Source organism: Stenella coeruleoalba (assembly GCF_951394435.1).
Source record: "Stenella coeruleoalba genome assembly, chromosome: 16".
Taxonomy (NCBI): domain Eukaryota; kingdom Metazoa; phylum Chordata; class Mammalia; order Artiodactyla; family Delphinidae; genus Stenella; species Stenella coeruleoalba.
In genome coordinates this window covers 60325434-60353214 of record NC_137162.1, presented here as the reverse complement: position 1 = coordinate 60353214, position 27781 = coordinate 60325434, and the positions used below count along the sequence as shown (strand labels likewise).

At 55.0% G+C, this 27781-nt stretch overlaps 1 protein-coding gene across 1 annotated transcript; it reads right to left on the bottom strand.

Annotated features, from left to right (window-relative positions):
* Positions 1-1027: 1027 nt before the first annotated feature.
* SPOCK2 (SPARC (osteonectin), cwcv and kazal like domains proteoglycan 2) lies at positions 1028-27573 on the bottom strand. Its single transcript, XM_079899199.1, has 10 exons — positions 26140-27573; positions 13392-13437; positions 13019-13133; positions 11408-11522; positions 9661-9775; positions 9159-9278; positions 8442-8660; positions 6903-6965; positions 5292-5429; positions 1028-5196 (listed from the first exon to the last, which is right to left on the bottom strand). The coding sequence occupies exons 1-10, from the start codon at positions 26326-26328 to the stop codon at positions 5054-5056; spliced, it is 1263 nt and encodes a 420-aa protein (XP_079755325.1). The 5' UTR covers positions 26329-27573; the 3' UTR covers positions 1028-5053.
* Between the last annotated feature and the right edge of the window lie 208 nt (positions 27574-27781).

The window sequence follows — 27781 nt, the reverse complement described above, 5'->3', positions numbered from 1 at the left end:
GCTTTGCCCCACACTAGCTGCATATCCTTGGTCAAGTTACCAAACCTGAGACTCAGTTTCCTCATCGGCAAAATGGGCATTAATAATAGTGCCTACCTCATGGGCTGGCATAAGATGCTTCCACTGACCAATCCAACCTCAAGGACCCCACACCTCCCCCATGGCTCCTCTATTTCCAAAACCACAGGTTCCCACAAGCCCAGAGAGTGCACCAGTTTCTAGGGATCTCCATCTGCATCTCCAACCTACTTTCTCCTGCATCCTGTGTGCTGGGAGAAGCTCCTGGGCAAGTCACATCCATCCTCACACTTCCTCCAGGAAGACTCCTGAGCGTCCAAGTCTGACCTTGCAGGTGACAGTGAGAAACATCAAAGGGAAGAAAACCAGGCCGCACAGCCTCCCATCACCTAGGAGGTAGCTACCCTACCTTAGTATCCATTCTAGCCAGACGGGCAGAGTCTGCCCTGGCTCTGAGCTGGCACGGGAGGCATAACTAGACATTTATGCAGGGTTTTCACTGTTGAGAAAGCACTTCTCGTGATCCTTGTGAGACGACTTCTTCTCCTCATCTGCAGATAACTTGACCAAGGTCACGGTTAGCAAGTTCTAGGGCTAGAGTTGAGAGTATCAAGAAATTGGAAACAATAGAAATATCCAAAAATAGGGAAATGGTTAAATTCATTAGAGTACATCCATATTGTGGAATACTCTGCAACTATTAAAGTTATGTCGGGGTGGGGGAGAGGGGTAAATTAGGAGTTTGGGATTAAGATATATATACTACTATATATAAAATAGATAAGTAACAAGGATCTACTGTGTAGCACAGGCAACAATACTCAATATCTTGTAATAACCTATAATGGAAGAGAATCTATATATATAACTGAATCACTTTGCTGTACACCTGAAACACAACATTGTAAATCAACTATATTTCAATACAATTTTTTTAAGTCATGTCTTCAAATAATTTTAATGACACAGAGAAAGGTTCATAATAGGCTGAATAAAAAAAGCAGGACACAGAGTTTGATCTCTGTTTTGTGATACAGATGTATTTATTGGCCTATCTACAAATAGACATTGCATATATATTTGCAATAATACCAAAAATGTTTCTAAGTTGCTTCTGGTCCTCCCCTCAGTAAATCAGGCCTCTCCTCGCAGCCCCACCCTCTTGGAGGTCTAACATATGAAGGTGAATAAGGGAAGCGTGCTGACCACAAGCCTGAATCCTGGGACCTTGTTTTGTGAAAAATGACACCAAGGGGGAGAATAATCAGAGTAGTGCCGGTAGGTGGTGTTTATAAAGTTTTTATTTTCCGTTTTCTTAAAAATAACATTTGATTTCCTTTATGCATGTGTGGAGTGTACTTGTTTCCTTAGGCTGAGTTAATAGGCAGATAAAGACAACACGAGGCGGGGTCCCCAAGTGGAGGCGGGGGGCAGGGGTGAATGTGAGGGGATGGGGGCACAGGGGAGAGGAAGAGGGTGGGGTGACCCACGGGACGCTTGAGTGCCCATCAATGCACAGACACAGTCTAACACTTTGTTTTTCGATTTTTTTTTAAGACATCTAAAATTACTGAGAGATACGATTTCAGCACTTAAATATACAGACGGAAATCCAAGCACTTGGAACACAATTCTTAACTCTAAGCTCAGTTATTGCACGTAACACAGTTTAAGGAGGCTTCAGGCTATAAAGCAATTTGCTCTGCTTGGGACTTCCTCGGATGTCTCGAGTCTCCTTTGGCACCCCCGGTGTCTCTTCCCTTTGACCCCTGCCAGCCCACAGCCTCACGATGATGCCGGGGGTCAGTGGATTAGCCACCCATTCTCCTCAAGGGCTGCGGGGGAGGCTTTGGTGAAATGGAGGGTTCCCATGTTGATCCCAATGGACCCCCACCCACTCAGGTGAAGCTGAAAGCAGATGGAGCTCATGAGAGGTGAGTGGGTGGCCTGCCCACTAAAACCAGGCAGGCTGGTGTGAGGACGGAAGTGTGACCATTGGCCACATGTGGCCACAGCCCCAGGGGGACAACGGGGGGCAGTCACCCCCCCTCACACTCTCATCAGCTTCACCTCCCTCCTCCTTCTTCCTGAGCTCCCACACCTCCTTTCCCATCGCCCTGACCCCTCTCTGAGTGGTCTCTCAAGGCACATTTGTTCCCTCCAACTCCAACCTGCCCCATCTTAGACGTGCCCGTCTCTCCCAGCACTAGTGGGTAAGGAGGCCTGGGGTGGCCAAGGGCAGCTCCAGGGCCAGGCAAGAAACTTCTCTGAAAATGTGGTCGAGCTCTTTCCAACACAGCCCGAATCCCGCTGCCTGCCTAAGCCAGGGGAGTGGGGACAGGACAGAGAGAGGACACCGAGAAGAGGGACATGGGAGGGGCCAGGTGGCAGACAGCTTGGTCAAGGGCACACATCCAAGGAGCTGAGGAAGGACCACCCTGCAACCTTGCTCACAAGGAAACCTGCACCTTGTCTGACAAGAAGTGACTTGGAGGCCTTCAGCCCACTGGGCACAAGCTGCTTGGTCTAACTTTGCAGGGGGCGGGTGTCTCGGTCCCAGAGAGTGGGGTGAAAAGCAGCGTAGGGGCTTCAGAGACAGGGCAATGCTGGACCCCTGAGTCCCACCAGGGTCTACTTCAGCGCCTTTTGCTTTCTCTCTACAACATATTTACAAGGTCACAAAAACGTGCACAACCAGAGGACCCAGAGAGGGCATGCACCCCCAGGAGGGGAGGGCAACAGTAAAAGGAGAGGGGCACTCCTCCCTCTCTGCCCCCTCCCCACCCCAGAACGCCCCAGCATCCTCAACAGCCACGCCCAGGAGACGGTTCCAGAAGTCTGAGCCAGGGCAGAGGGAAGAGACAGACAGACTCCAATCCTAGCGAGAGCAGGAAGTTTCAAGTAGCTCTGAGAGGAGCTGTGCTCAGACAGCAGAGGGCTGATGTGAACCGGAATTTCCCTGAACTGAGCCGGGGACCAGAGGAAGGACTGGGACGACAGGAAGGGGAGAGGGGGAGACAGGCGAGGGGGATCTGGAACAGCGCGACACCTCAACAATCAGAACTGTGCTGTGGAATGAGAAGTGGTTCATGGGGCTAACTGGAGTTTCATTATTTCCCCCTAGGGAGGGCTTGTAAGATGTGGATTCCGGGGTGGAAGTAAAGAATCCGGGGAGCCAGGCTGGGAGGCTTGCCCAGGGAAACTTACGACGACGTGGACCCCACACCCTGCCACCACCCAGCACACAGGGCGCTCCTCCTCATCTCCTCATGTGCCAGGCCCCCAGGGATGGTCCCTAGGCTCGTGCGCACGCGCGCGCGCACACACACACACACACACACACACACACACACACACACTCACACTGCACTCACACACACACTGCACTCACCACACACCAAAGGGCATCAGAGGCCCAAATCCAGGCAAGAAATTCTTCACCAAAGATGTTAAAAAATTTGCTTCAACAGGGAGAACTGGATAGAGTAAGAAAAAAAAAAAAAAAACTTGGGGCACTTTCTCCTCCATGCTGGCTGCCACACGGTAAGGAGATTTGGGGGAACAGTGAAGCATGGCCTCAGATTCTGGTTGCCCCGGACCTGTCCCCTCTGACTTTTCACAACCCTGAACACCTCAGAGCTTGAAAGGCCCTCCACTACAGCAGCCCTAGGGGACCCTCGAAGGGGATGGAGGGCAAGCCCGGGGGCTGAGAGGAGTGGGGCTGGAAATGGCCCAGGGGTGCCTCTCTCTTGAGGAGAGATGGGGAAACATCCTGGTCTCTGAGGGCAGAAGTTTGCAGCTTTCCACTGCTCCTCCTTCACAGGGTCTCAGGGACAATGCTTTCTGTTGGTCTGGATGGGAGGGGAGCAATTATTAAGGGGTCAGGGAGGACGTGGGTGCATACACACACCCCTGGGCAAGACCCAGGCTCTTCACCTGCGGCCTGATCCTCAGGTTCCTGGAGTGGGGGACCCCAGCAATGGAGACAGGGGAAGGTGTGGTCCTCCCTCAGGGCTAGGGGGAGCTCACCTGCATAACCACCACCTACTGCCCCTACAGAACAGCCCAGACCAGGCCCCTACCTGAGAGCCACAGAAAGGGGCCCAAGTTATTCCAGGGCCTGGCATTCAGGGGTGCCCCATCTCCACTCCTAAGAGCACTACCTGGATCTGCAAAGGCATACGCTCCCTGTCAAGCTGGCCCCTTCTCTTCCTCACATGGTCCACCCCTCCCCTCCCCAGCAGCTTGCCAAGGCCTTTTCCTCCTCCACCTCTCAGCTTCTGCCCCCAGCTCTTTCTCTGCCACCTCTGGTCACACTGGCTTGGGTTAGGAGGAGAGTCCAGCAAAGGGAAAGTGCTCACTGAGGCGGGTGTCCCAGCCCCTCTCATCTGAGTCTGGTGGGCGTGTCACAGCCAAACTGGCCAGCAGACAGCTCCCTGCCCTCCCTCCCCTCTGCCCCCAGGGATGGTCCCTAGGCCTCATCCCACAGGCCAGGGCTTGACTCCAGAAGGGAAAGAGAGGGGGGCAGGGGCAGGAGGAGGGAGGACTGATTGAGGAGAGGGTAGCAAATCAGGACAAGGAATCCCAGGGTGTCAGGGTGGGCCTGGATGGGGCTGGGGGACTGGCAAGGGGGCATCTCATTTAATCAGTTTTGACCTTGCAGTGTGTGTATGTGTGTATTTTAAAACTAAAATGGAAAGGAAACAACTACAAGGAGGCCGAAGGGGCCTTTGGGTGACTCACTCTGTAGCAGTGTGGACCAAGGACACGTTTTTCAGTGCATGCCACACACACACACACGCACACACACACACGCACACACACACACACATTCACACATCCCGGCCATACATGCCACACATGCCACACACGTGCCATGCGCACTTGCACACCGGGTCCTCCCCGTTGGAGCCAGGGTAGCTTCAGACTGTTATTTTCTGGATCCGTTCGCCATCTGCCTGCTCTGTCCAGGCCTCTGCTGGCCTGTCTCCCCGGCCGTCAGCACCCTGGCCTGCCCCAGCGCCCCGCGGGCCATCTACCAGATGTAGCCTCCATCATCCGCCTCGCCAGCCTCGCCCTCCTCTTCCGCCTCCTCGCCTGCTTCCTCTGTCTCCTTCTCCTCCTCGTCCTCCCAGCCGACACCGCTCCCAAAGTCCCCTGAGAAGCCCACGATGTCGTCTGTGAGGGGAACAAGCCAAGGGGCAGGTTAGCATCCTGCTAGCAGGAAACCTTGCCACACCGAGCTGGGCCTCTGGCGGCTGTCCAGTCCTTACCGCAGTCAGGGCTCCCGTGCGTGCGGGTGCCCGTCAGCTCCAGGCCCAGCTGGTCCACACACCAGCAGTCGCCGCTGCTCTGGTCGCACTGCATCTTCCGGTAGTAGCCATCCTCGTCACAGCTCGGGATGAAGACTCCTGAATGGGGCACGCCCCGCAGGGTCAGAGCAGGGGCCTCGGGGTGTGGGCTCTTCCCAGAGGTGGCCCTGGGACCTTGGGTTCACAGGGGCCCAGACCCCACCAGATCCCAGCCAGTGCAGGTACTGACCCCCAAACAAGCTCAGACGTCCAGGGTTGGACGCCAGCATTTATTCCAGCTTGACTGACCAGAAACAAGAAAACCTGCCTTTCTAAACCACCTGCTCAGCCCCTACAATGGCTCCCATCTGCCTCCACAGTTCCCAAGTCCTGCAGGACGGCCAGTGTGACCTCGTTGTGCCAGACGCCCTCCATCCTACAGCTGCTCCTCTGCCTGGCTGTCTCCTGCCGGCAACGCCAGCTTCACCTCCTAGCCCTCTGATTCTGACCTGCCCTCAGGCTGTTCCTCTGTTCACTTAACAGACACCGGCTGACATCCCCACTCTGGGGCCCCAGTGATAGACTCTGCCCACTTAGTAGGGATGAGATAACATAGAAATGTTAACACCAGGCACCCCAGGACATGTGCCCTAAGGCCCAGGGCAGGGAAATGCAGACCAGAGAGGATTGCTTCCACCAGGAGGAAGATCCTGGCTTCCTGGCAGAAGTGGCACTAGTGCCTGCCCCCAAAGGCCACTGGGTTCTCAGTCAATACGGCTTTGCAGGGAGGTTCCAGTGTTTGGTTTCATATGTGCCGGTCTCACTACCCAGTTAAAGGCCAAGCTGCACCCAGGAGCTATAAGGCCCCATGGGATCTGCCCCTCGGACCTCTGTCCCCTCAACCACCACGCTCAGCCACACGGGTCCTTTCTGTGTCCCAAGAACGTTTTCCTGCCCTCAGCACTGCTCCTGGCTACCTCGTTCTCATCCCTCAGGTCTCCTCTTGAACACCAGCTCCCCAGAGAGGCCTTCGCTGACCCCAGGCTGACTTCTGTCCACTGTGCTCTCCCTCAGCACCTCAGCTACCTACAGGAGCCACAACCGGTCGCTCTGTCTTTCTGGTGTGTCACCTTGTGGGTTGTGCTTCCCCAAGTAGCCCGTGTGCTTTATGAGGCCAGGGACCACTACTGCCTTGCCCATCAGTTCTGACCTAGGCTGGGTTTGCTGTTGTCTCTCCAGGGCTGGCACTCAAATGTTTGCCGAGAACACGAGCATCTGCTATGGGCTTTGCACACACCCTGGCTGAAGTCAATTGAACAGAGAGTTCTAGGAACCTTCTGTATCCCTACCTCCAGTCCTGGCAGGAATGGGCACAAAATTAGTGCTTAAAACACACTTATTGAGGGGCTGGTTGGGAGACCTTTCCCCACCACGAGGATAAAGACAGGAGGGAGTTTCCCTCTCCTGTCTTCCTAAGCCAGGGCCTCCTCTGAACTCTGCATCTTCCATGATACCCAGTGGCTAGAGCCTCTGGGCCTCAGAGGGACCCCGGGGCACCTGACTCCTCCTCTGAGCCGAGCCCAGCCCCCTCACCTGGCTTCTTCTTGGCAGCCTCCTGGATCTGGATACGCTCCAGCTCTGCCAGGCAGGGGGGCTCTGCAGGGAGAGAATCAGCCTCTGATGGGGGCTGTCCCATGGTGCTGATGGGACTCACTGAGCCCCCTCAAGGCTTAGAAACCCAGTCAGAGGGCTCTGCAAGATGAAAATGCCCAGGCTCTGACACAGGGCTGCCCCACAGTGGGATGCACTGATCCTTCTAAGGTCTCCAAAACTGGCACAGGGGCTCTGCCAGATAAGAACACCCAGGCTCCAACTGGGAGAGGCCTGTTCCATGGCTGTGGGATGTGCTGAGGCCCCCCAAGAAGCCCAGGGGTATCTCTGAGGGTTTTGGCCACTCATGGGATGGGTAAACAGGATTCAGAAGAGGAGGTGAATGCACAGATTCCCCAGGGTGAGAGGGCCCGGGAGCAACATAAGACTGGAGGGAACATTAGATGGAAGCCTGAAGATAACTGGCAGCCAAATCTAACTTGTCTGTGACCTTGAGAAGTCCCCTAGCCCTTCCCAGCGGGGGCCTGGCTGTCTGTAAAATGAGAGCAGCTCCCAGCCTCCTGCCCAAGAAGGCTACTATACAGAATGGACAGCACGAGCTCCAAAGGCCTGGGAAGTAAAAGTGCTGGAGCTGTGCAGAGAGAGCAGGAAGGCTGGGCAGTTACGGGCAGTAAAACTGGTCAAAATACCCCACACTGGCAGAGGGATCTGTGATTTACATGGTGCTCTGCACCCAGATTTTCTCACTTCATCTTCACAACAGTCTCTGAGGTATCGTTATCTCCCCATTCGGACGAAGAAACTGAACTCGGAAAGATTCAGTTGCCTGCCCAGCGTCCCACACCAGCTATGGCGGAACCCTAAAGGAAGCCCCAGCCTCGGGCCACAGTTGCTGTATACTCCCATCACACAACCACAGTGGGGACCAGGCCAAACACCAGGGGCAGAGCACAGGCTACCCCACCTCTGGCTGGTCAGCTGAGCCCTCGGAACCTCAGTTTAACCATCGATGATGGTTATTCACTTGGCCTAGATGATCTCTAAGCACATGTCCTGCCCTGGCTCAGGATACATATCTCTAGGCTAATGATCACACGCATAATCACACATTTGGGGCGAGTATTGTAAGATGGGCCTAAAGGTGGAATCACTGAGAAGCCAACCCAGCTTCAGCTTCAGGAACCCTGAGCCCCTTCCAAGCCCTCTGAGGGGCCCTAGAAATTTTACATGTGTAGTTTTTAATACTCTTCCTTAAAGCAGGCCTCCGAAAGTGCATAAGCTTCAGGACCCACAAAATCCACCTTGGAGCCTGCCGAGGAAGGGAGTTCAAGTGCTGGCTTCCCTGGGCTCCAAGAGATGAGGTGCTGAGAGAGTGCAGGAAGTGGGGGAGCAGGAAAAGTTCTGGGCATGGGGAGGTAGCCAAGAGGGAGCCACCCCGACTCCCAAAGACAGCCTGGAGCAAGGGGCAGAGCCTGCACAGCAGGGCCGGGGGCCTGGGGCCCTGGGAGGGGCCACACTCACTCTCCCTCCAGAAGCAGAAGCACCACTCGGCGGTAGAAACATGGCCATCCTTGTAGGTGTCGCAGGAGTTGAAGAAGGGGCGGATGCAGACCTCGTACTTGTCCAGGTTGACGGCAGCCAGCTCCGTCTGGTCCAGGAAGAGGTCGGCACTGGTGTCCAGCTTGGAGAACATCCAGCCAATGGAGTCCTTGCAGCTGGCCCCCAGGCTCTTGTCCAGCCCTGGGGAGAAGGCCACGGTTCAGACCTGCTCAAGGTAAATCGCTCCATCCATCTGTCCATCCATCCCTCCACCTCTCTGTCAGCCCCAGCCCTCTGTTCAGGGTCAGGACAGCTCAGAATCCAACCATGGCGTTGAGAAACTCAAGAGTGGCTGAAGGCCCGTCCCTCGGCCTCTGCACAGGACTGCACCCAAACCAGTCAAAACCCTGTTTTGAAAGCCCTTCAGGGAAAATAATTCCTTACCTTCCCTTGGCTACCCATTTCAGGCTTTAGCTTCCTTCCACTCACTTTAAGAAGTTCCTCCTGTTAGCGATCCCAAATCCCTCCTGTCTGATCAAGCCTCCCTCCCCTTGTTCTGAGGTTTAGGTTCTTTTAGGGGCTCAGGGTCTGGCAGGAAGGAGCAAAAGTGGGTGCTCCCCAGTGCAGCCAGGTGGCCCAGTGTACCCCCGTCCCCCCATCTCCCACCCTCCTCCCCTGCAGAGCAACCAGCTCCTGTACCACTGGCCGGGTGGGCCCCACTGCTGGCTGAGCCGTTCTGCTTGGAGTTCTCATGAAGGAGCTGGAACCAGTCCCGCAGCCGATCCCCCAAGTCAGCCAGGTCCTGGCCCGTGCAGGTCTCTGCAGTCGGCAGAACAGGGAGAAGGGGGTGGAGGGTGAAGGTGGGGTGAAGCAGCAAGCATGGTCTCAGCTGGGGGTGCTGCCCTACAGGCCTGGAGGCTGGGCAGTGGGATGCCAGAGGGAAGGGGAGTTAGAAATCAGAGGCTCTCTCTCCTCCTCTCCCACCTTCCTCCTCCGCCTCACTCCCTAGCACTAAAAACACCCAGCGCAGTCTCCCTGGGATGAGGCCGTGGCCCTCCTGCTCCGTGTAAACCAGACCTCCAGACCCACAGGTCCCTCAGGCCTGTCCCTGTCTTTGCTACTTCTCCTGAAGGAGGCGTCCCGGGGCCCTGGCAGGAGCCGCCTCCCACCCCTAGCCTGGCTGCGGCCCAGCACTCGTTACCTGGTTTGCCATCTGTGGAGGAGGTGGCGGCCTGCTCCGTGGGGCAGGGGCAGGGGCCCTCGCATCTCACCGTCAGCTGCTTGCTGCTCAGGCATGCCTGCTGCTCCAGCTTACACTGCACAAAAAGAAAGGTCGGGCTGGGTGACGGGGGCACTGCTAGGGGCACCCTCCAGCCAACCATGGCAGCCACATCTGCCTTCCTCCTTGGAGATGGGAGGGACAGACCCACGAACAGCCTGGAGCGGCCCTCCTAATCCCCCTGGAGGCCACAGGTGTACAGTGGTCAGGGGCAGCAGGCCCAGGAAGCAGGGGGACTCAAAGGCTCCCAGGAGCCCCACTCCCCACCAGCCTGCCTCTCTGCACAGTTGTCCTTCCCAGGAAACCCCCATCCCCTCACCCCCACTCACCCACCCCTCCTCGCCCTCTTGGCCTCTCCTCTTCCCCCCCACAGTCCCTTGGCTCCTAGGTAACCGGCTGTGGGCCCCTCCCTCATGGCCTTCCCACAGTCACCTCCGTGGGCTCTCTTGATAACAAACAGCTACTGGCTACTGAACATCTGCTAATTCCCTGGCCTTTACAGTTTCCAGAGGGGTTCATCCATTCCTCGCCCTTCAAGTGTTTTCCCCTGGTCGTGTCTGTTTTCTCCCCATGGGATGACCGCTCATGGAAGCGGGTCCTCGTAGCATTTTACAACGTGACCTCACCTGGCCCCCGACAGTTCTGTGAGGGAGGAATTGTGTTTCTCGTACTCAGCAGAGAACACGGAAGCTCAGAGAAGCCCAGTGACTCAGCCAAGGCCACGGGGCTGGGCTGGAAGCCAGACCTCCCGATGACCTCCACCTCCCCACAGGGCAGCGCTGGGACCCTCAAACCACAGCCTCCTGCCCAAACCCCGCTTTGCCCTCAGGTGGTGTGACTCAGCGCTCTCCTCTCTCTACCAGCTCCGCCTACGTCCTCTGTACCCCTCCTCCATGCAGCTTCTGCCCCTTTGCTTATTCTCTCTCTCTGCCTTTTTCTCCCTGGGTGACCTCATCCCCTCCCCAGCGTCAATCATCACCCACAACGGGTGACTCTTAAATCTGCATCTCACCCCAAAAGGGTTCCTAAGCCCCAGAACCCAACTCCAGCTAACAGTTCATGCCCTCCATACACCAAGCAACTCCTCACAGCTAGCAGAAGCATTCACAATTAGCACCCGCATTTCTAGGGTACTTTAAAGTTTATAAAATGCTCTCACAAATACTGTCTCATTTAACCCTCACAAAAATCCCATCAAGTTGGAATTCATTCACCCAACCACCGTTCCCTCCCACATTGTCATCTCACGGAGGATTACTTCCTCCTGCCCCAGAATGCCTGGTGCTTGCTGGTGAACCACCCTGTCCACGTGGATATCCACCCATGGGAAGATTTCAACCCCCAGCACCTAGACGACGGAGCTCCTTCCTTCCATTGCCCTCCATACTTTCATGAGGCCCTTTCCTCACTTACTCTCACTTGCAGTTACCGGTCTCCTCCAGGCCCCAGCCCCCACCTGCACCTGCCCGAGGTCAGGGACAGGGTCTGGCTCAGACTCCCGGGCTTGGTGCCCCTGCTGTGGTCGGCCACGCTGAATGCGCTGACAAGTGCATCCGGCCCCACAGCAGTACTGGGAGCCCCACAGAAGGCCCAGCTGAGCTGTCCTCTCTGCTCCCTGCGGACTCCAGTGCACCCCACCCCCACCCCTCCTGGGGCCAGAGCTCCTCACCACTGAGCTGTAAGTGTGGCCATCAGAGCCGCAGACGGAGGCGAGGTGGGCCATGTGACAGGGCTTACACATGGTGTCTTTGTTTCCATGGAGTTTCAGGGCAGGCTGCTTGATCCTACAGGAGGAGCGGAATGGGAGGGCACAGGGGTGGAAGCAAAAATGAGAGACGGACAGGGCAAGGGAGGGTTCAGGAGACTGGTTCCAAAAAGAAGTTGCTCTTGGTGATCTATAGTAGATGCAGCTGCCTCCCTGCCCCTGCCCACCTCCCATCACCGCCAGCCAGACCCTCTTCTGGCTCATAAAGGTGGAACCAACAGGGCAGGGTATAGACCCCCAGCTTCCCCTTTCCAGCAGGGCCCTCAGGTTGCAACTCCAGGCCCAAGTGTAAGATGTAAAAGGGACTTACACTTGCGTAGGGGTAAGACCAAATCAAAGGTTGCAAACTGATGGCCCATGGGTCACATCTGGCCTGTAGGATCATTTTGTTTGACCACCAAGGGTTTTTGTTTTTAATTGGGTTATTCATGAACATTTGCAAAATGGAAGAGTTCACATAAAAAAAACCTGGATTTCTGGCCTAGTTAAAATGGAAGATATGGGAGTCCTGGTCCTGCATTTCCACAAGGCCTGGGCTCACCAGAGTGGTCTGTCACCAAGTTCTCTTCATGCATTTACATTACCTGCCAGGCCCCTAGAGGCATCTAAGATTGCAACCCCAAGTCTCTGGTCTCTGATTCTATGATTAAGGAGAAAGGGGAGGGAAATGGGACCTTCTCCAGGGGGTCTTGGAGTCAGGCAGGGTCTTGTCCTTGGGCTGGAGCTAAGGCCTCAAATGCCCCTCACTCCTTCCCTCCTCTAAAAGCCTCAGAAGCTACAACCTTAAATATTTCATGAAGTGGCTCCATGTCAGAGCTGGAAGGAACCTCAAGCTATCTGGGCCAACCTATTTGTCTTACGGATATGGACACCGAGGCCCAGAGAGGAAATGTGCTTTTCCCTGGGTCCCACAGTTTGGTGTCTGATCTCATACAGTGTGGTGGTTTTGAAACATGTCCACAGATTCTTTGACACTGCTCCCTTCAAAACATGGAACCTAATTCCCCTCCCCTAGAGTGTGGCAGTACTTAAGACTCGCTCTTAACAAATAGAGGTGGCAGAAGTAACAATGTGTGACTTCTAAGACTAGGTCATAAATGTGGCTTCCTCCTTGATCTCTCCCTTGAATGACTTGCCTTACAGGAAGCCAGCTGCCATGTTGAGAGGACACTCAAGCAGCCCTACGGAGAGGTCCCCTTGACTAGGGCCAACAGCCAAGTGAGTGAGCTTGGAAGTGAGCACTCCATCCTGAGTGCAGCCTTCAGATGATGCAGCCTCAGCCAGCATCTTGACTGTAACCTCCTGACAGTCCCTAAGCCAGAACCATCCAATAGAACCACATCTGATTCCTGACAGAAACTGTGTGAGATAACACACATTTGTTGTTTTAAGCCACTAAGCTTTGGAGTACTTTGTTCCGAAGCAAAAGATAACTGATCCTCTCCTATGTATTAGTTAAGCCCTTGCTCTTTAAGCAAACCCCCTCCAGGCCCCCCACCTCCCCAAGGCCCTCACCTGTGCTCCAGCTTCTTGCGGCTGATGCACATTGCCCGCTGGTAGCCCTGGGCAATGCACACTTTGTGACGGCTGCACTTCACCTTCTGGCAGGGGTCCTTGGTGGTATCCAGGGCTGCAGGGACACAGAGTTAGGACACAGGTCACCTGGGACTCAGTGTTACAGAGCCCAGGAACCCCCAGCCCCACTTCTGAGCTGGGAAGCCCCTCTCTCTATCAGCCCTTGATAACCAGAGCTCCTCGGCTTGGAAATTCCATCCCCATTTGGTCCGGCTCCCCAAGGAGCGTCCAAAGCCATGATCAGGACTTGCCCTCTGGTCTCAAGTCCTCATGGGTGTCAGTCACCTTCCCCAATGTGGGAGGGGCATGTTACCTTCATCTCCTTGCTGACTGTCCTCCCAGCTCCTGATGTAGTCGTCCTAGGGAAGGACAGAGCGGGTGAGGGAGAAGGGAAGGGCTAAGATTTACATCCTAGAGCCGAAGTTCAACTCCAGGGCCAACAGAGGAGAAGGCTGGGCCACTGCTTCCGCATGCCAACTGCCACCATCCTCGTGGTTTCCCAGAGGACCCCTGTCCACCCAGGCCCTGCCAGCTGCCTCCCCCAGACCTCTATCCCCCTAAACCCATGTCCAGAATCTCTTCCGGCCTCTCCTCTATTCCCCTATCTCCTTATTCCACACCCCCCATCCCACACTGGATGACGCAGGGGAGGAGAAATTGGGGTAAGTGTGCAAGTGAGAAGAGAAGAGAGTAGGGTGTGTAGCTGCAGATACATATGCAGTGGAGCCCCAGGCAGTACTCACCTCTACCTCCTGGGGATCAGCAAGCAGCAGCAGGCCACGGGAACCGGAGCAGGAGGAGAGAGGGAGAGACGAGGATTTTAGTGTGAGGCCTACCCTCAGACCATGTGGTCAGGGCTCCCCAGGCCTCATCACGTGACGGTGGATGCTGGGCAATGGTCTCTGATTGCTACCATCCTCTGACCTCTATGGCCTCCAACTGGAGAACAGTACTCCTATGTCTTTACAAAAGAGAGCTTGAGGCCGGAGCCCGCTCAGGGCTGGCCTCAGGAGCAGTAGAGGTGAGGCCCATGGCTTTAAGGGTGAGGCCCCATCCCTCTACTTCAGGCCCTGAAGCTGGTCCCAAAGGAACCAGCCCTCACCCCACCATCAGGACAGATGTCTGAGGGGCCCATACTGCCTGGGAAGTGATTCTCATTTCTATGCCCTGGCTGTTCCAGAACACCCTCTCTCCTTCTACCAGGGTCCCTCCCTTCCTAGGCAGTCCCCTCCCCTGACACCTGTTTTTCAGTCAAGGTCTGACTTGCGTGCAGAACTCAGATGGTGCATTGAGAGAAAGGGGGACCACGGCCCCTCCAAACAGCTTCCTCAGTTACCATCGCCCAGCTGCAAATCCTCAGACTCAGAAGATCCTGAAAAGGCCCTCTGAGGTCATCTGTCCCAGCCCCTTCTATGTGCAGGAGAGGCCGGGAAGTCCAGAGACAAGAAATGACCTGACCCAAGTCCCACCGTCTCAGAACCCAGGTCACCCAATGCCCAGCACAGACCTCTCTTCTGGATACCGCACACTGCCGGGCACCCGGGGCAGATGGGAGCTCTCTCCTCACCCTCCTCCGGCTGCAAGTCCCTCCCCTGGGCCTGTGGACCCCACAGTGGCCAGAGGCAGAGCAGCTCCCACCCAGCCTAGCTCACTGGCATAAAACCCCAGCTCCTCTGGTTTCCCCACTTTCTCCTGTGCGGTGGAGGCAGCAGCTGAAAACCAATAAACAGCTCCCAAGGTGCTCCCAGTAGCAGCTCTGCCAGGCAGGCGGGAGAGGGCTTCTCTGGACTGGAGGCTGGCAGTGCCAAGGAGCCAGCTGCCGGCCTCCTCTGCATGGGGCTCCAGGTGCTGGAGGACAAGGGGCAGGAGAAGCCACGTGTAGCTGCCTCCTCGTCGTGAGTCCCACACAAGGATCAAAACTATGCAAGGATGAGGCCACACTGTGGGGTAGGGGTGGGAAGGGACCAGACTCCTGCCAGGCCTGGGGAAGAGGGCATGGGGGTCCTGCACCAGAGGGCACCCACAAGGCCTTGAAAGCCCAAGGGCTCTGAGGCCTCTGATGTGTCCCCTGGAAGTTGACAAGCATCAGGAACAGGCAGGGGCAAGAGCCCTTATCAACACAGCCTCCTGGGCAAAGGCCAGAGAGGGGCCATGCCGATCAAGCAGTTGGCATCAGACCCAGGTAGAGCACGCTGGGGTCAGGTGCAAACCTGAGTGTGTGCTTCTGCACACGCACACGTGTGTGCATTCATTTGGGTCTTCACACGTGCACACTCATGGGCGTGTGTCCCAAAGCACCTGTGTGTGCAGGCATGCGTGTCGTCTGTGAGCATCTGTATCCACGCACACACGTGAAGCAACAGTGTGTGCTGGGTGTTCGTAGGAAAGAAGGACACTTCAAGACAGTTCACCCAATGCCAGTTGGTTTTTATCTAGAAACTAAGTAACAACCCACATATGTGTCCAAGCAGCCAAGTGTCCTGCAGTCCTTGGACCCAGGAGCAGCAGGAGGAAAGCCACAGGAGGGGCTTCTGGAGAACCTGGCCTGGGCGACCCCCTGGACACTGAACAGATCAGCCCAGGCTCCTGGCTCAGGCACCCACCCAATTCCACAGGACGTGGCTGGAACCCTCTTGAGCCCCTGGGCAAGCTTCTAAGAAGACCGCCAGGCAGCCGACAGGGAACTGCGGCATAATTTCCCTTTATGCCAGGGCCAAAGGAACCTAGCCCAGACCCAGCCCTTCTTCTCCAGGAACTCATCAGGGTGGAGGGGTCCCTCCCCTGGTGTCCACTCACCACAGATGGGAAATGAGGCTGAACATGGCCAAGTGGTTGAGGCCAGGGTTACAAGTTGGGGCAAAAGTAGGGACTGGCCTTCATGGAGTTGGGGTCTTGCCATCTGCTCCATCATCCTCTGGAAGGGGAGTGGGCATGAGGTTGTGAAGAGGACAGGGGAAGTGGCTTGTGTGAGTCACCTGCTTTCAACCAACAACGTCTGTGTGCCCCGGAACCCACCCACACCTGAACTGGAGCAGGGAGGGGTGTTAGCCGAGGGCCTTGACGCCTGCTCATTCTCTCCCTCACTCTGGACCTAACCTAACGCCTTAACCTCCAACCAGGCTGTGAGCAGAAGCCTTTGGGACTCAGAACAAAGAAGGTTCTCAATGGTCAATACCAAGAATTTCTGATTAGAAATCCAGGGGGGAGTGGGCTGGGGGAAGAGAGAGTTCAAAGAAAGGGCTATTTCACCATCCAGCTGCTTTGTGAGAGCCCTGGTGGGGAGCCATCTCCACCCACCCCAACCCAAGTGAGGCTAAGACTCCCCCTGATTCAGGATACAGGGATTGAGCCCCTTTTGTATACAAGGGTTGCCCTGGATTCTAGCTAAGCTCCTTGTCTCCGCTGTGGTGGATGAGGTTGGGGGAGGCTGAAGTGGTTCTGGATCCCAGGACCCTCAGTTCCAGAAGAATGGGAGCAGCCAGCCAAAGAGGGGGATGAGGGGGAAAGAGGGCCCTGGAGTCCCACAGAAGCCCATGTTCCCTTACCAGCGTACCTCGGGCAAGCACCTCGGCCTGGAGGAGCTCAGCACCTAACTCCTGGACCGCTCAGAGATTAAAGGAGATGGTATCTGAAGGGTGCCTGGTGTCCACAAAATACTCAACAAATAAAAGCTGTTATAGCAGAAGAGACCAGAGACTTCAGGTGGAAAAAATGGTGGAGGGACAGGAAATGGGCAGGGAGAGGCCACATGAGGGGCCCCTGCAAATGGAGAAGAGAGTGGCCACCACTGGGAGAGCAAGAGACCAGTGGGGTGTGAGGAGAGCTGCCCCCAAGGGGTCTCAGTGAGAGGAGCAAGTCCTGTCCACTCCACCTCCTGCTCTCTCTCCAGCCTGCCTTCCCCTCACCATGCCCACTGGTCCCACCCTAGCAACCCCAGCCTCACTTACTGCAGGGTCTCCTCTGGGCTCTCCCTGAGCCCGCCCATCTTCCACACCCCTGCAGCCACAGGGATCTGTCTAGAAGATAATTCTGATCATGTTTCTCCCACCTTAAAACCCTTCGCTAAATATATAGCTTGCTCTTATTTTGAAAAAAAAATGTTTAAAGATGATTAGGTAAAAAGCATTCATATCAAAATGTTAACAGTGGTTTCCTCTGGGGGAGAGGAGTAGAGAATCTGGGCATCTTTCTGCCTTTTTCCAAGTTTCTAAAATTTCTACAATGAACATGTATTACTTTTGTAATGAAGGGGGAAAAAAACCACAATAAATATTACATTTAAAAACCCTCACAGGGTTCCCTGTCACCTACAGAAGAAAGTCCATCTTCTCTGAGTCTCTTCCTGTCCCCATGTCCTTCCAGTGGATGTATCACTCTGGCCAGGCCTCGGCACAGCCTTCTTCCCCCTCTGGAATGTATGATTGCATCCAGCCCCTGAACTTCTATTTATCTTTCAAAACCTGGCTTTCACACTTCATCTTCCCTAACCTCGCCCCGTATCTAGTTTTCCTTCAGGTGGACTGCACCTAGTAGAAGTTATTATTGCTCTGGTTACACCAAGCAATGCCATTGCTTCTGCCCTATTTAGGTGGCCAGTTCCTCGAGGGCAGAGACCATATAAAGTTCACCTTTCTATGCCCAGCACCTAGCAACAGTAAAAATACACCAATAATAGCTAACATCTTTTGAGCAATTACTGTGTGGCAGGCATTGCGCTATGCACTTTGCACTCATTGGCTCATTTTACTCTTCATGAGAATTTAAGAGAAAATCACGATTATCATCCTATTTCTCAGGTGATAAAATTGAGGCTTGGAGAGGTTAAGTGACTTATACAGGATCACACATCAACAGCACAGCAGAAGAGTATTGGTACCCCCAGAACTGGGATTCCAGAATCTGTGCCCCTAACCAGGACCCTGTATTGCTCCATAAATTTTCGCAGATAAAGAAAGTCCCAGGCCAAGACTGGACCCAGGAGGCCCAATCCCAGCCCATGGGTGGTCTCTCCCACCACACCAGCTCTGCTCCAACCCCTAGGCAGGGAGTCTTGTAAGCAGAGTGGAGAGACTGGCGGTGGTGGGGGAAGACACCTGGGGGCCCCCCTTCTCCACGCATTTCCAGAACCCTCTTCACCCGCCCCTGGTTCGGCTGGTTTGGAGCTAACCCATCTCCTGCTTTGATCTCAGCAGCTCAGCCCGGTTGCCATGGAGACAGGGCCCACTGTGCCAAGCTGGGGGAGAAACGGCAGTGAGTGCGCAAGCCTAGTCGGGCTTAGGGGGCACATGCTGGGTGTTTCCAAGCGCTGTTTACTTCCTGTCATTTTAATTAGCACCCAAATCACCCGCTCACTTCACAGCTTGAATTAACCCAATCTCCCCCAGCCTCTCCATCTGGTGGGGAGGATGGGACACAGCAGTGAATCAAGCAGAAGAAGAGCAGCGCCCCAGGGCTAAAAACCACCTGGGCAAATCTCCACCTGCCTCTTTGCAGCACACTGTGATGGAGAGACTGACACCCCCCACCCTCGCCCTGGCGTGGAATCAGGGCACTGGGTACTGGCCTGGCCTGGCCTCTGACTGCCAACAAGACTGTGGCCTAGAGAGCCTTGCCCTCACTGGAGCCCCTTCCCTTGCCTATAAAGTAAGGGTGACTCCCTTGCCTTCCTCCCTGAGCTGTGGAGGGACCCAGTGCGATAACAGCTATGAGAGCACTTTGTAAACTGTGAAGCTCTATACTTGCAAAACTCACGAAACAGGAGCACTGAAGCTGGGTTCTTCCGCACATACGGTGGGAGTCTGGGGCACAAGGTGGACAAGAGGCACTTCTGGGTCTCACAGTCACAAGGAGCCTCAAACGCAGACTTCTGACCTCTCCAATTGAGGCGCTACAGCCAGAGGCACACCGACAGGACCGAAAGATGTGCATCATGAGACTTTAAAGAAACCATAACTTCTGTAACCCTATTATGGCACTTCTTCATTTCTTAATAGATCGAGAACCTCTAAAAATGGAAGTGGGCCAGGCCTCTCTCAACCTCTGAAAGGCCCCGTAGCCGGCATTATTTTGGCCTCATTCCTCAGGCGAGGGAACCTCTGATGCAACCCAGTCCACTGAGAAGGCCCAGGAGTGGGGAACTTGTAGCTGGGGGCTCCTCCTACCTCTCCCTGCAAAGAGCGGGGGAGCACAGAGGGAGGGACCCAGAAAGGAACAAGCAGGGGTGAAGTTGGGCCCGCCTGGCTCCTTCTCAGCTGAGGCCTGACACCCCTGTCACAGGCCCAGGTGGAAGGCATCTTGAGGAGGCGGCACCCTCCACATGGAGGAGGCTGGGAGGGGGGCAGTCATTAAATATTTGCCCCTCTCTCAGAGGGAGCGGCAGAGGCTGTTAGGCCTGGACAAACAGACGGAGTCAGGCATCTGGCAGACTCCCCGCCTCCCACCTCCTCTCTGCTCGGAGGAATTTCCTTGGAGGACAAAAATGTGCTTATCACTGCCAGCATGCCAGGAGCTCCACCTGGCCTCAGGTATGCCCGCGCTGACCCCCCATCCCCACACTCCGCGGGGCCTGAGCTCTCCACAGTTTCAGGGGCATCTCGGCCCCAGTCCTTGGGTTTCTGGTTCAGGCAGTGGCCCCAGGGGTCCATAGAGGGCAGAGAACAAGAGAGAGGTATAGGGGAGGGTGGGCCTGGAGTTCTGTTCTGAGCTGCCTCAGGACCTCTGTTTCCTTTCTGGAACATGAGTGGGGGGCAGGATTTAAATCCCAGGGATCTCTGAGGAGGGCCAGACACTGGAGCTGAGGAAACACAGACATGGGGTTGTGAAAGAGCACATGGGCTTGGATGTGCTCGGTTCCTTTATCTGTAAAACGTGGAGGCTCAGCGCTCAGTGCTTAATGCTGCTGAGGCTCCGCAGTTCTGCCCCCCCTCTCCTAAGCTGAGAACTTTGAGAAGAGGGGAAAAGGAGCCTTAACAAGTTCAGACTCTTCCACGTCCTCTAACCTGTGCAAGGGAGCAAGGGATCAGGGAAGGAGCCAGCAGCTTGCGTCCAAGCAGGAGTAAGACACTGGCCCGGCCTGGCTTGTCCTTCCTGCTGTGTGCAGCCTTGACCTCTTCTCAGATGTCAGAGAAGGGGCAGGATGCCCTGCCTCAGGGAACCTGGTCTCCACCTGAGGAAGCCCTGTGCTCACCCACCCACAGGTCTGATGGGTGGGTCACCTGCTCGGTGGGCCCATTGAGGTGGGGGGAAATTTTGAGCCCCCTACTTCCCAGGAGAAAGGGGAAGGCTGGCTGCAGCCAGGTCCAGGCCCACAGACACAGGGGAGAACAGGGAGGCCTGCGGGATAATGTTCCTTCACGGCAGCACGTACTCCCTTATCCTACAAATGAATCATTGGAGTCAGGGTGCCGGGGTTCTAGTTGTGACTATCCCAACCTTTCAGGGTCCAGAAAGAGGAAGAGCTCACCCCAAATAGTCAGCGTGGCTCAGCCCCAGCTCTCCCTTTGCCCTCTACCACCTGAATCCACAGTGCTGCTCCCTGGGGAAAAGAGGGAGGGGCTCAGAGGACAGGTTAGTTGAGACCCTTCCTGCCTTTCCTATTCCACGGTACATATACTTATACTGAGCACATACTGTGTGCACAAAAACCCCATGCAATGCTCTGAGGACGGGGTGGTAAGGTCACAAAGCAGTCTATCCCCAAACCCTACCCTCAGGGACTTACCTTGGGAGGAATGTGATAAACACCAGCAGGAGGACTCTTGAGATACAAGCCCACAGCATAAGTGATGATGCAAAGCAGCACCAGCATGTGCCAAATGTGTGTATGACCAATAAATGCTGCAGCAACCCCAAGGAAGGGGCTACACATACAACTGAACACTGGCTGAGCCCTCAGGGGGTCAGAGGCTGCGACATTTCAAGAATCCCGTCACCCTACAGCTTGCAGCTGGGCCTGGGTCTGCCCGCCAAGGTTAGACACATTTTCCCTGTCTATAGCCCTAAGAAGACCCACATTACACTTACAAGGGAACCTACACAGCGGCAGTATGGCCATCCTCAGCCTGGTGTTTGCCCCAGGATGCCATTAGGCCTCATTTCTCAGGTTTCTTGGTCTCTGGTTAATACATGCTCAACCCTGACTTGGTCACAGATACCTCCTCAGGAGCAAAAAGAAAATCCTTTTCCTAAACCCAAAGTCCTGCTGCTCAGCTTGTGGCAAGGGGGCAGTTGTGGGGGGGGGAATGTGTGCAGGTGGAGGGCTGTGGATGGGCTCTAGCCTCATCTTCCGGGGTCACAGAATGACAAGGGCTGCCCATTAAACCAAGGGAAAAATCAAGGGCCAGAAACTGGAAGTGGCTCCCCCAGGGAGGAAGACAAGCTGAGCACCCTCCCAGGGCCCTTGGGGCTCAGGGTAGGATAGAGCTCGTCCACTCCTCCGGACAGCCCTCTGACCTTCTGGAGAATGGAGGGGGTGGTGTTGGCTGGCCATCCTCTGCAGACTGCCTGGAAGTTGAGAGGAGACTCAGACGGCCTCTCTAGGCAAAGAGTGCTCTTCTCTCCCTCTCTTCCCAAGGCCTGGAGCCCCACTGGGTATTCAAGAGTCTCTCACTGCACTACACTGCTCTGGGCGACGCCAGTCCCTCCAGCGTGGGAGAGGATTTGAACCCAAAGTGGAGGTGGAGGAGGAGGAGGCCAGGGCAGGACCCAGCCTCCCATCCCCAAATCCCAATGATGGAATCCATCCTGACCCAGTTTGGGGTTCTTCTCACACACCCACACTTATCCACGAACACCTGTGCAGCTCATTCCCACACTTGCACTGGTTCAGCAGTATGGGGTGGGGAGAGGGGAGGGGTGGTAACAAGGGAGGCCCTTTGTGGCTGAAACTTGCTACTGGCCTACTTGGTGTTCATAAAAACATGAGAATCCCAAGTAGCCAGCAGGTGACGTTTCCCTGGGCCAGACCCCAGGTTCATGGTGAAGCCACAGGCCTAGAGGAGGTGCTCAGATCTGCAGTGAATGAGTGAATTAGTAAACATACATCGGTGTCATTCTCATGGAGCCAGAGGCGTGGTGTGGGCTAGCCCCAGAAACACTGATCCATCTGGTGGTTTTTCTATGGGGTTGGAGTTTCTTTCTATATTGCCTGAAATGGATGCCCCCCAGCCCTCTGACAAGATGTCTTCATGTTCACGTGTCCATTTCAGTCTCCTAGACTGAAACTGAAGTTCAGAGAGGTTATGTGACGTACCTGGCATAATGTTGCCAGGCAGTGGCAGAATCAGAACCTGAACCCAGGCCTCATGCCTCTCCTGGGTAGAGAGCTGCTCTGGAGGGTCGCTAGGCCAGGCTGGTGGCAGGCTGCCAAAGACACTGAGAGCCTTGGCCCCCCGCTTCCTAGGAGGTGCTGCTCCTGCCCAGACATCATTGAGCCCATAGGGCACAAGCCAGGGTAGACTCTTCTTTTCCATGTCCACTAAGGGTTAGGCTTAGAGTTCTCTAAAAAGCAAAGTTGAGTTAGAGGACCTGGGTTCAAATCCCAGCTCTGCTGCTTACTCGCTATTTGACCGTAGATAAGTTACTCAGCTTCTCTGTGCCTCTGTGTCCTATATAGGGTGGAATATAAAGTAATGGTAACTATCTCACAGGTTGTTGGAGGGCACAAGAGGCCACAGGGATAAAGTGCTGACTGCAGGGACTGGCAGATATAAGCACCCCCTGCAACCAGTGATTCAACACGTGCTAACTGCGTGCCTCCGGGGTGCCCAGCACTGTGCTGGATCCTCATAAATATCATTAAAATGTAATGGAAGTGTGGTACAAAGCAGAGAAGAGCCAAGAAGAAAAAGAACGGTCAGTGCTGTCCAGCCAGCTCTTGGAAGCTGCCAGGAAGAATGCTGTGTAATGGGCCTGTCTCCTCTCAAGTGTCCATCTCTATCTACCAGGCTCTGGATGTTCTGTTCCAAAGACTGCGGTAAAATCCACCCACTTCTGCAGGGAGTGAATTCGGAGATAGTAGCACTAGGGAGCAGGACTCCGAAAAGCCCAGGCCTGCACAGAGCAGGGCACAGCTAGATCCCCATCTCCTCTGACTTGAAATTCCCTCCTCTCGGTAGCAGGGCAGAGACCTCTCCTGACACATGTGAGAGCCCCGCGCCCACTGGAGGGGAGGATTACTCTGTCAGTAAATCCTTCACAACACCCCACACCCCTAATAATCCTAGTGCTCAGAGGAAGAATGCTAAGCTGAACTCCCCACTAACCAGCTCAGACCAATTCCACACTGGAGCAACGGCCCGCGCCTTCCTTCTCTCCTTCCTTCTCCTGACCACTCCGACATGATTCCCTCAATCTCCCCTCTCAATTCAGTCCAACCATTAAATGGAGACATTTCCCTCACCCACACTATCGACTCCTTGATCCTATTCCCCAAGAATATTCCATTCCCCCGGCTTGCCTGCCTCCCTTCCACTGAGGCAGAGTGGGGGCCCTGCACCATTTTGTGACTGATTATCAACAAGGTTCAGGGTCCATCTGGCAATGCCTCAGAGGTTCAAAAGAAACTCCTACCTCTCTTCTGAGAAGCAAAGGAGCATATTTTCAAGAAAGCTTGCCTGATGAAATGTACATCAAGCCGATGCTACTGTGCCCAACTAGAGGGCCTTCAGTCCTTAGGGTGGGAAGTGGGGCCTCTGCTAACAGGGGAAGAATGAGAACTGTCTGCAGTCCTGGCAGAGCCCCTGTGCATGGTCTGTGCACTGCACAACTCCAGGGGGCACCATTCACACCATGGCACCCCTAGAGTTATGCAATGCAGTGGCTCTGAGCTAGCAGCCTCCTGCATTTCTGCAGAAGCTGCCAAAGGATCCGTATAGCCAGGTCCTCCTGCCCACCCTTCCTTGTCCTCCTTCTCTCCCTGACCCCATTCTCCTATAGCCAGGGCTACCTTAAATGGGGTTTTAGAGGAAATCTACCCTATAAATGCCTGAGGCCACGCAAACCAACACATGCTTTGAAGTTTTCCATGAATCCTACGGGGGCATGTCGTGCAGAATTTCATTCTGGTGGCTTTTTTCTGATGAGCATGGGAGGAAGGGGGAAGTGATTGGCATCAGTACAGGGAGACAGGTGGGCAGCCCTGTGCCAGGGGTCATGCAGTCAGTCATCTATCCTCACCCACAGAGTTGGCTATTGGAAGTCAGTGGAAGGGAGGTGGGTAGGAAGCTTTTATTTTAAAACCTGTACTGTTCTGATTAAGCATTTCTTTTCCCTCTGACCTTCACTAGGCCCATTATGGAAGATCAAACTGCCAACGAGTCAGAGGGAGGCCTGGACAAGTGACACATGGATTCAGGATGGGCCAGCCTGCTGCCACGCTCTCGATGCTGTGGCCGGGCTGCTTCCCAGGCAGCGGCAGGAGACTGCAGCTAATCTATGCTGGGCCTGCAGGGGATGTGGAAAAGGTCTTGCTGGAGCTCCAGGCTCCTGTCACTGGACCAGCCGTGGGGTGGGGCAAACCGCCCACTCGGGCCCAGGCCACTCAGCCCTGAGGACCAGGCAGCATGAGAGTCCTGATGAATTACAACCTACCAGTTTGACTTTGGAGATAAACAGTCACTTGTTTCAGGGTAACAAAAAGATGCATATTTCTGCCTGTTTCCATCATGTGGCTGGAAATCATATGAAGCATGTGTGTTTTAAACACATTGCTAAGGAACTTCTGGATGCACACAATTTAAGATGAGAAAGGTCACGGTGTGGCCTGTGTTATACTAGGTGGGTCTGATGAGAGAATCTGGGGAATGAGGAGCAAGAATTGGGGTCGTAGGAGAGGTTTTCTGGGGACAGGGTGTTGGAAAGCACCAGATCGCGGGGTACCATCGTTCCTCTCCTCCGGAGCATCCGGGCACATCCAGCACCTCACACCCCCACCCGGACCCTTCTCTGGGCCCCAGCCACGCCCTCTGCCCTCCCCTCCTCACTCCTACTTCCCCTTCTGCGAACATGGCAGCCTTCAGTTTCCCCTCTGATCTACAGGTGCCCGTAAACAAAGTGCTGCAGCGACGCCCGCTCCTCCGCAGCCGCCTCCCCACCCCCTACCCGGCAAAGTCCGGCACAAGGTTAAGCCTGGGTTCCATCGGGCGTCCCCGAAGGGCTCCCATACCCAGCTACTGGGCTCTCCCCTCTGCTTTTCAAGTCCACTGGGCTAGGGAGTCTTCCCTCCAGGTTGGAGCTCCCCAACTTCTGGGCCGCGCTCCCCCGTGAAAGGTTGGTCCTGGAAAACCAGCCTCCATTAGTGCTCGCGTCCCTCAGCATGGGGACCCCAGACCTGGCTCTGGGGGCCACCCAGAGGTGGCCTCCGGTATTTTCACTGCCTTCACCAGCCCCCCCATCACGGACACGCCTTTCACCATCTCGCCTTAGGAGGATTGCTAAGAGCGCCCCCCGACCCCAACTCAAAGCGCCAACCAAGGGCCCTGTCCCCTTCTGTCTCTCCTTTACCCAAAGCCCAAGATAGGAATAGAAGGCAAGCGCAAGACGATGCTACTGTCCCTGCCGGCCCCACCCAGACCAGCCCCTTCTGCAGTGGCCCGTATGTGGAACCTGCATCATCCACCCAGGGGGACACCTGGGGATGGCTCACCAAAAAAAAAGAGGAGCAGGTCGGAAGCCCAGGCAAAGCCAGGGTGTCCGCCCCTCCCTCCCTACTCCCCTCCGCCCCCTTCCCCCCGCCCCACTGCAACCCGCACCCCTCTCCGCACCCAGCCTGAAGGGGAGACCTCGTCGCTTACGCACGCCCCCAGAGTAACTCCTCGCTCTGGGAGGGTGTGGGACTGGGGGTCCCAAGCCCGCCAGCTCCTGGGCTGGGGAGTACATGAGGAGGGGTCTCAGGAGCCCGGTGAGTGCTCGTTGTTTACTCTTGGTGCAATTAACCGGCTAGGCTGCGGGAGCCTGTGGCTGCGACATGCAGCCGCCACTCCCAGCCCCAGGGTCTCTGCTCCAAAGCTCCCTCCCCAAACCCCCAGCCCCAGCCCTCAGCCCTCTCAGCCCCGCAGACTCACGTCTCGGAAGCGGTTCCAGTGCTTGATCTTGCCGCTGTACTGCGAGATGGACGACAGCCATTGCTCGTCCTCCATGAAATTGCCGGGGGTCTCGCCCTCCTTGAGCCTTTTGGCGTCGCCTTCGGCCAGGGCAGCTACTGTGAGGAGCAGCAGCGGCAGCGCCAGCCGCCCGCAGTCCGGAGCGCGCATCGTGGTCTGAATTCGACCTGAGGTGAGGGAGTGGGGGTCTTGACTTCTGCAGTATTTTAATGTCCTTCTTCCCACCCCGCAGTTGGGGGAGCAAACGCCGTCGTCTTCCTCAGCCCTCCTCCTGCGGTCTGACTCCGGTGACAGACGGATAGTGGGTCGCAGCTGAAATGTGACCTGGTTAGGAGATGCACTTGTCTGAAAAAAAACCCAGCGCCGGACGTAGAGAGGAAGAGAGAATCAGAGAGGCTGCGCCAGCAGGGGCCGTGTCTGTAACTGTAGCATCAGCATCACGTTTGACATCATCATACCTGGTTTAAAAAAAAAAAAAAAACGGAGGGGGTAGATTTCAAAGGGAAGCGCTAGATCAGAGCGCCAAACGCCAGCCATCCGCTGCCGCCGCAGAGCCCAGCCCAGCCCAGCGCAGCACTTAGGGAGTTGCAAACCAAGGAATCTAGACCCGGAGATGTCCCTGCTGTCTCTCCAAGGCTGAAGAGCAAGAAGGGTGCCGGGTCTCCTCAGGGAAGATGGGAGTGAGGAAAAGACGAAACTCTCTGGTTACAAAGCCAGGCTCAGGTGTCTAAAAGGGAATTTGGCCACAGACACTCTTTCTCTCCCCTTGCCTCCCACCCAGAGGGGCCTGAGCCACAGCCCTGACAGCTGGCTTCCTGCGAGTTATGGCTCTACAGTAATGGGTGGCTTCGTTAAGACAAAAGCTATATAACAACTGGCTGCCTGAGAACTATTGCCCAGCCCCACATGCTCTTTTCAAGGCAAAGCCTGAGCACTGAATAGCTGGTAAAACAGAGGCAGATGTCCTCCTCCCCAAGCAGCTGTTTAAGGGCTGTCACCCTTTTTGTTAGCTCTTCTTAGGGCAACCCTAAAAGGCAAATGTCTGGCTATTTCATCTGCCCTGAGGTAAATTTGAAAAAGGCACATTTGCTATGGTTTTGACTTCAGTTGATTTTAATAAGCCACTGGGGAAAGGGGTGTGGGGAGGCTGGGTTTGTTTGAGATGTTTAAGTTTTTGTTAAAATTGTGATCCTTATCATTGCCTTTAGAAATGTGTTGACATACACATTTCTGGGCACAGTCCCAGGATCAGAGCAGAAATGGGGTGAGGTTTACATCACAAATAAATTGAAGAGGAAACAGATAATCTGACAGGACAAAACATATTAAACTTTTGGGACCCAAGCCCTAGATTGTGTTTTTATTTAAAAAAACAAACAAAAAACTTGGCTGCTGTGATGTTAAAAAAAAAAAAATCAAAGGCAATGAATAACATGATCTTAATCAGTAGGAAAGAAACACAGGTTGAAAGGTTCATAGTCACCCTGAGTCTGGCTTGCCTGGGAATTCTGAATGCATCAATGGCTTGGGTTGGGGTCCCTTGGGAAAACAGAAAACAACAACTCCCTTTCCATGTTTTCTTTTTCTGTGCAGTTGGATTTAG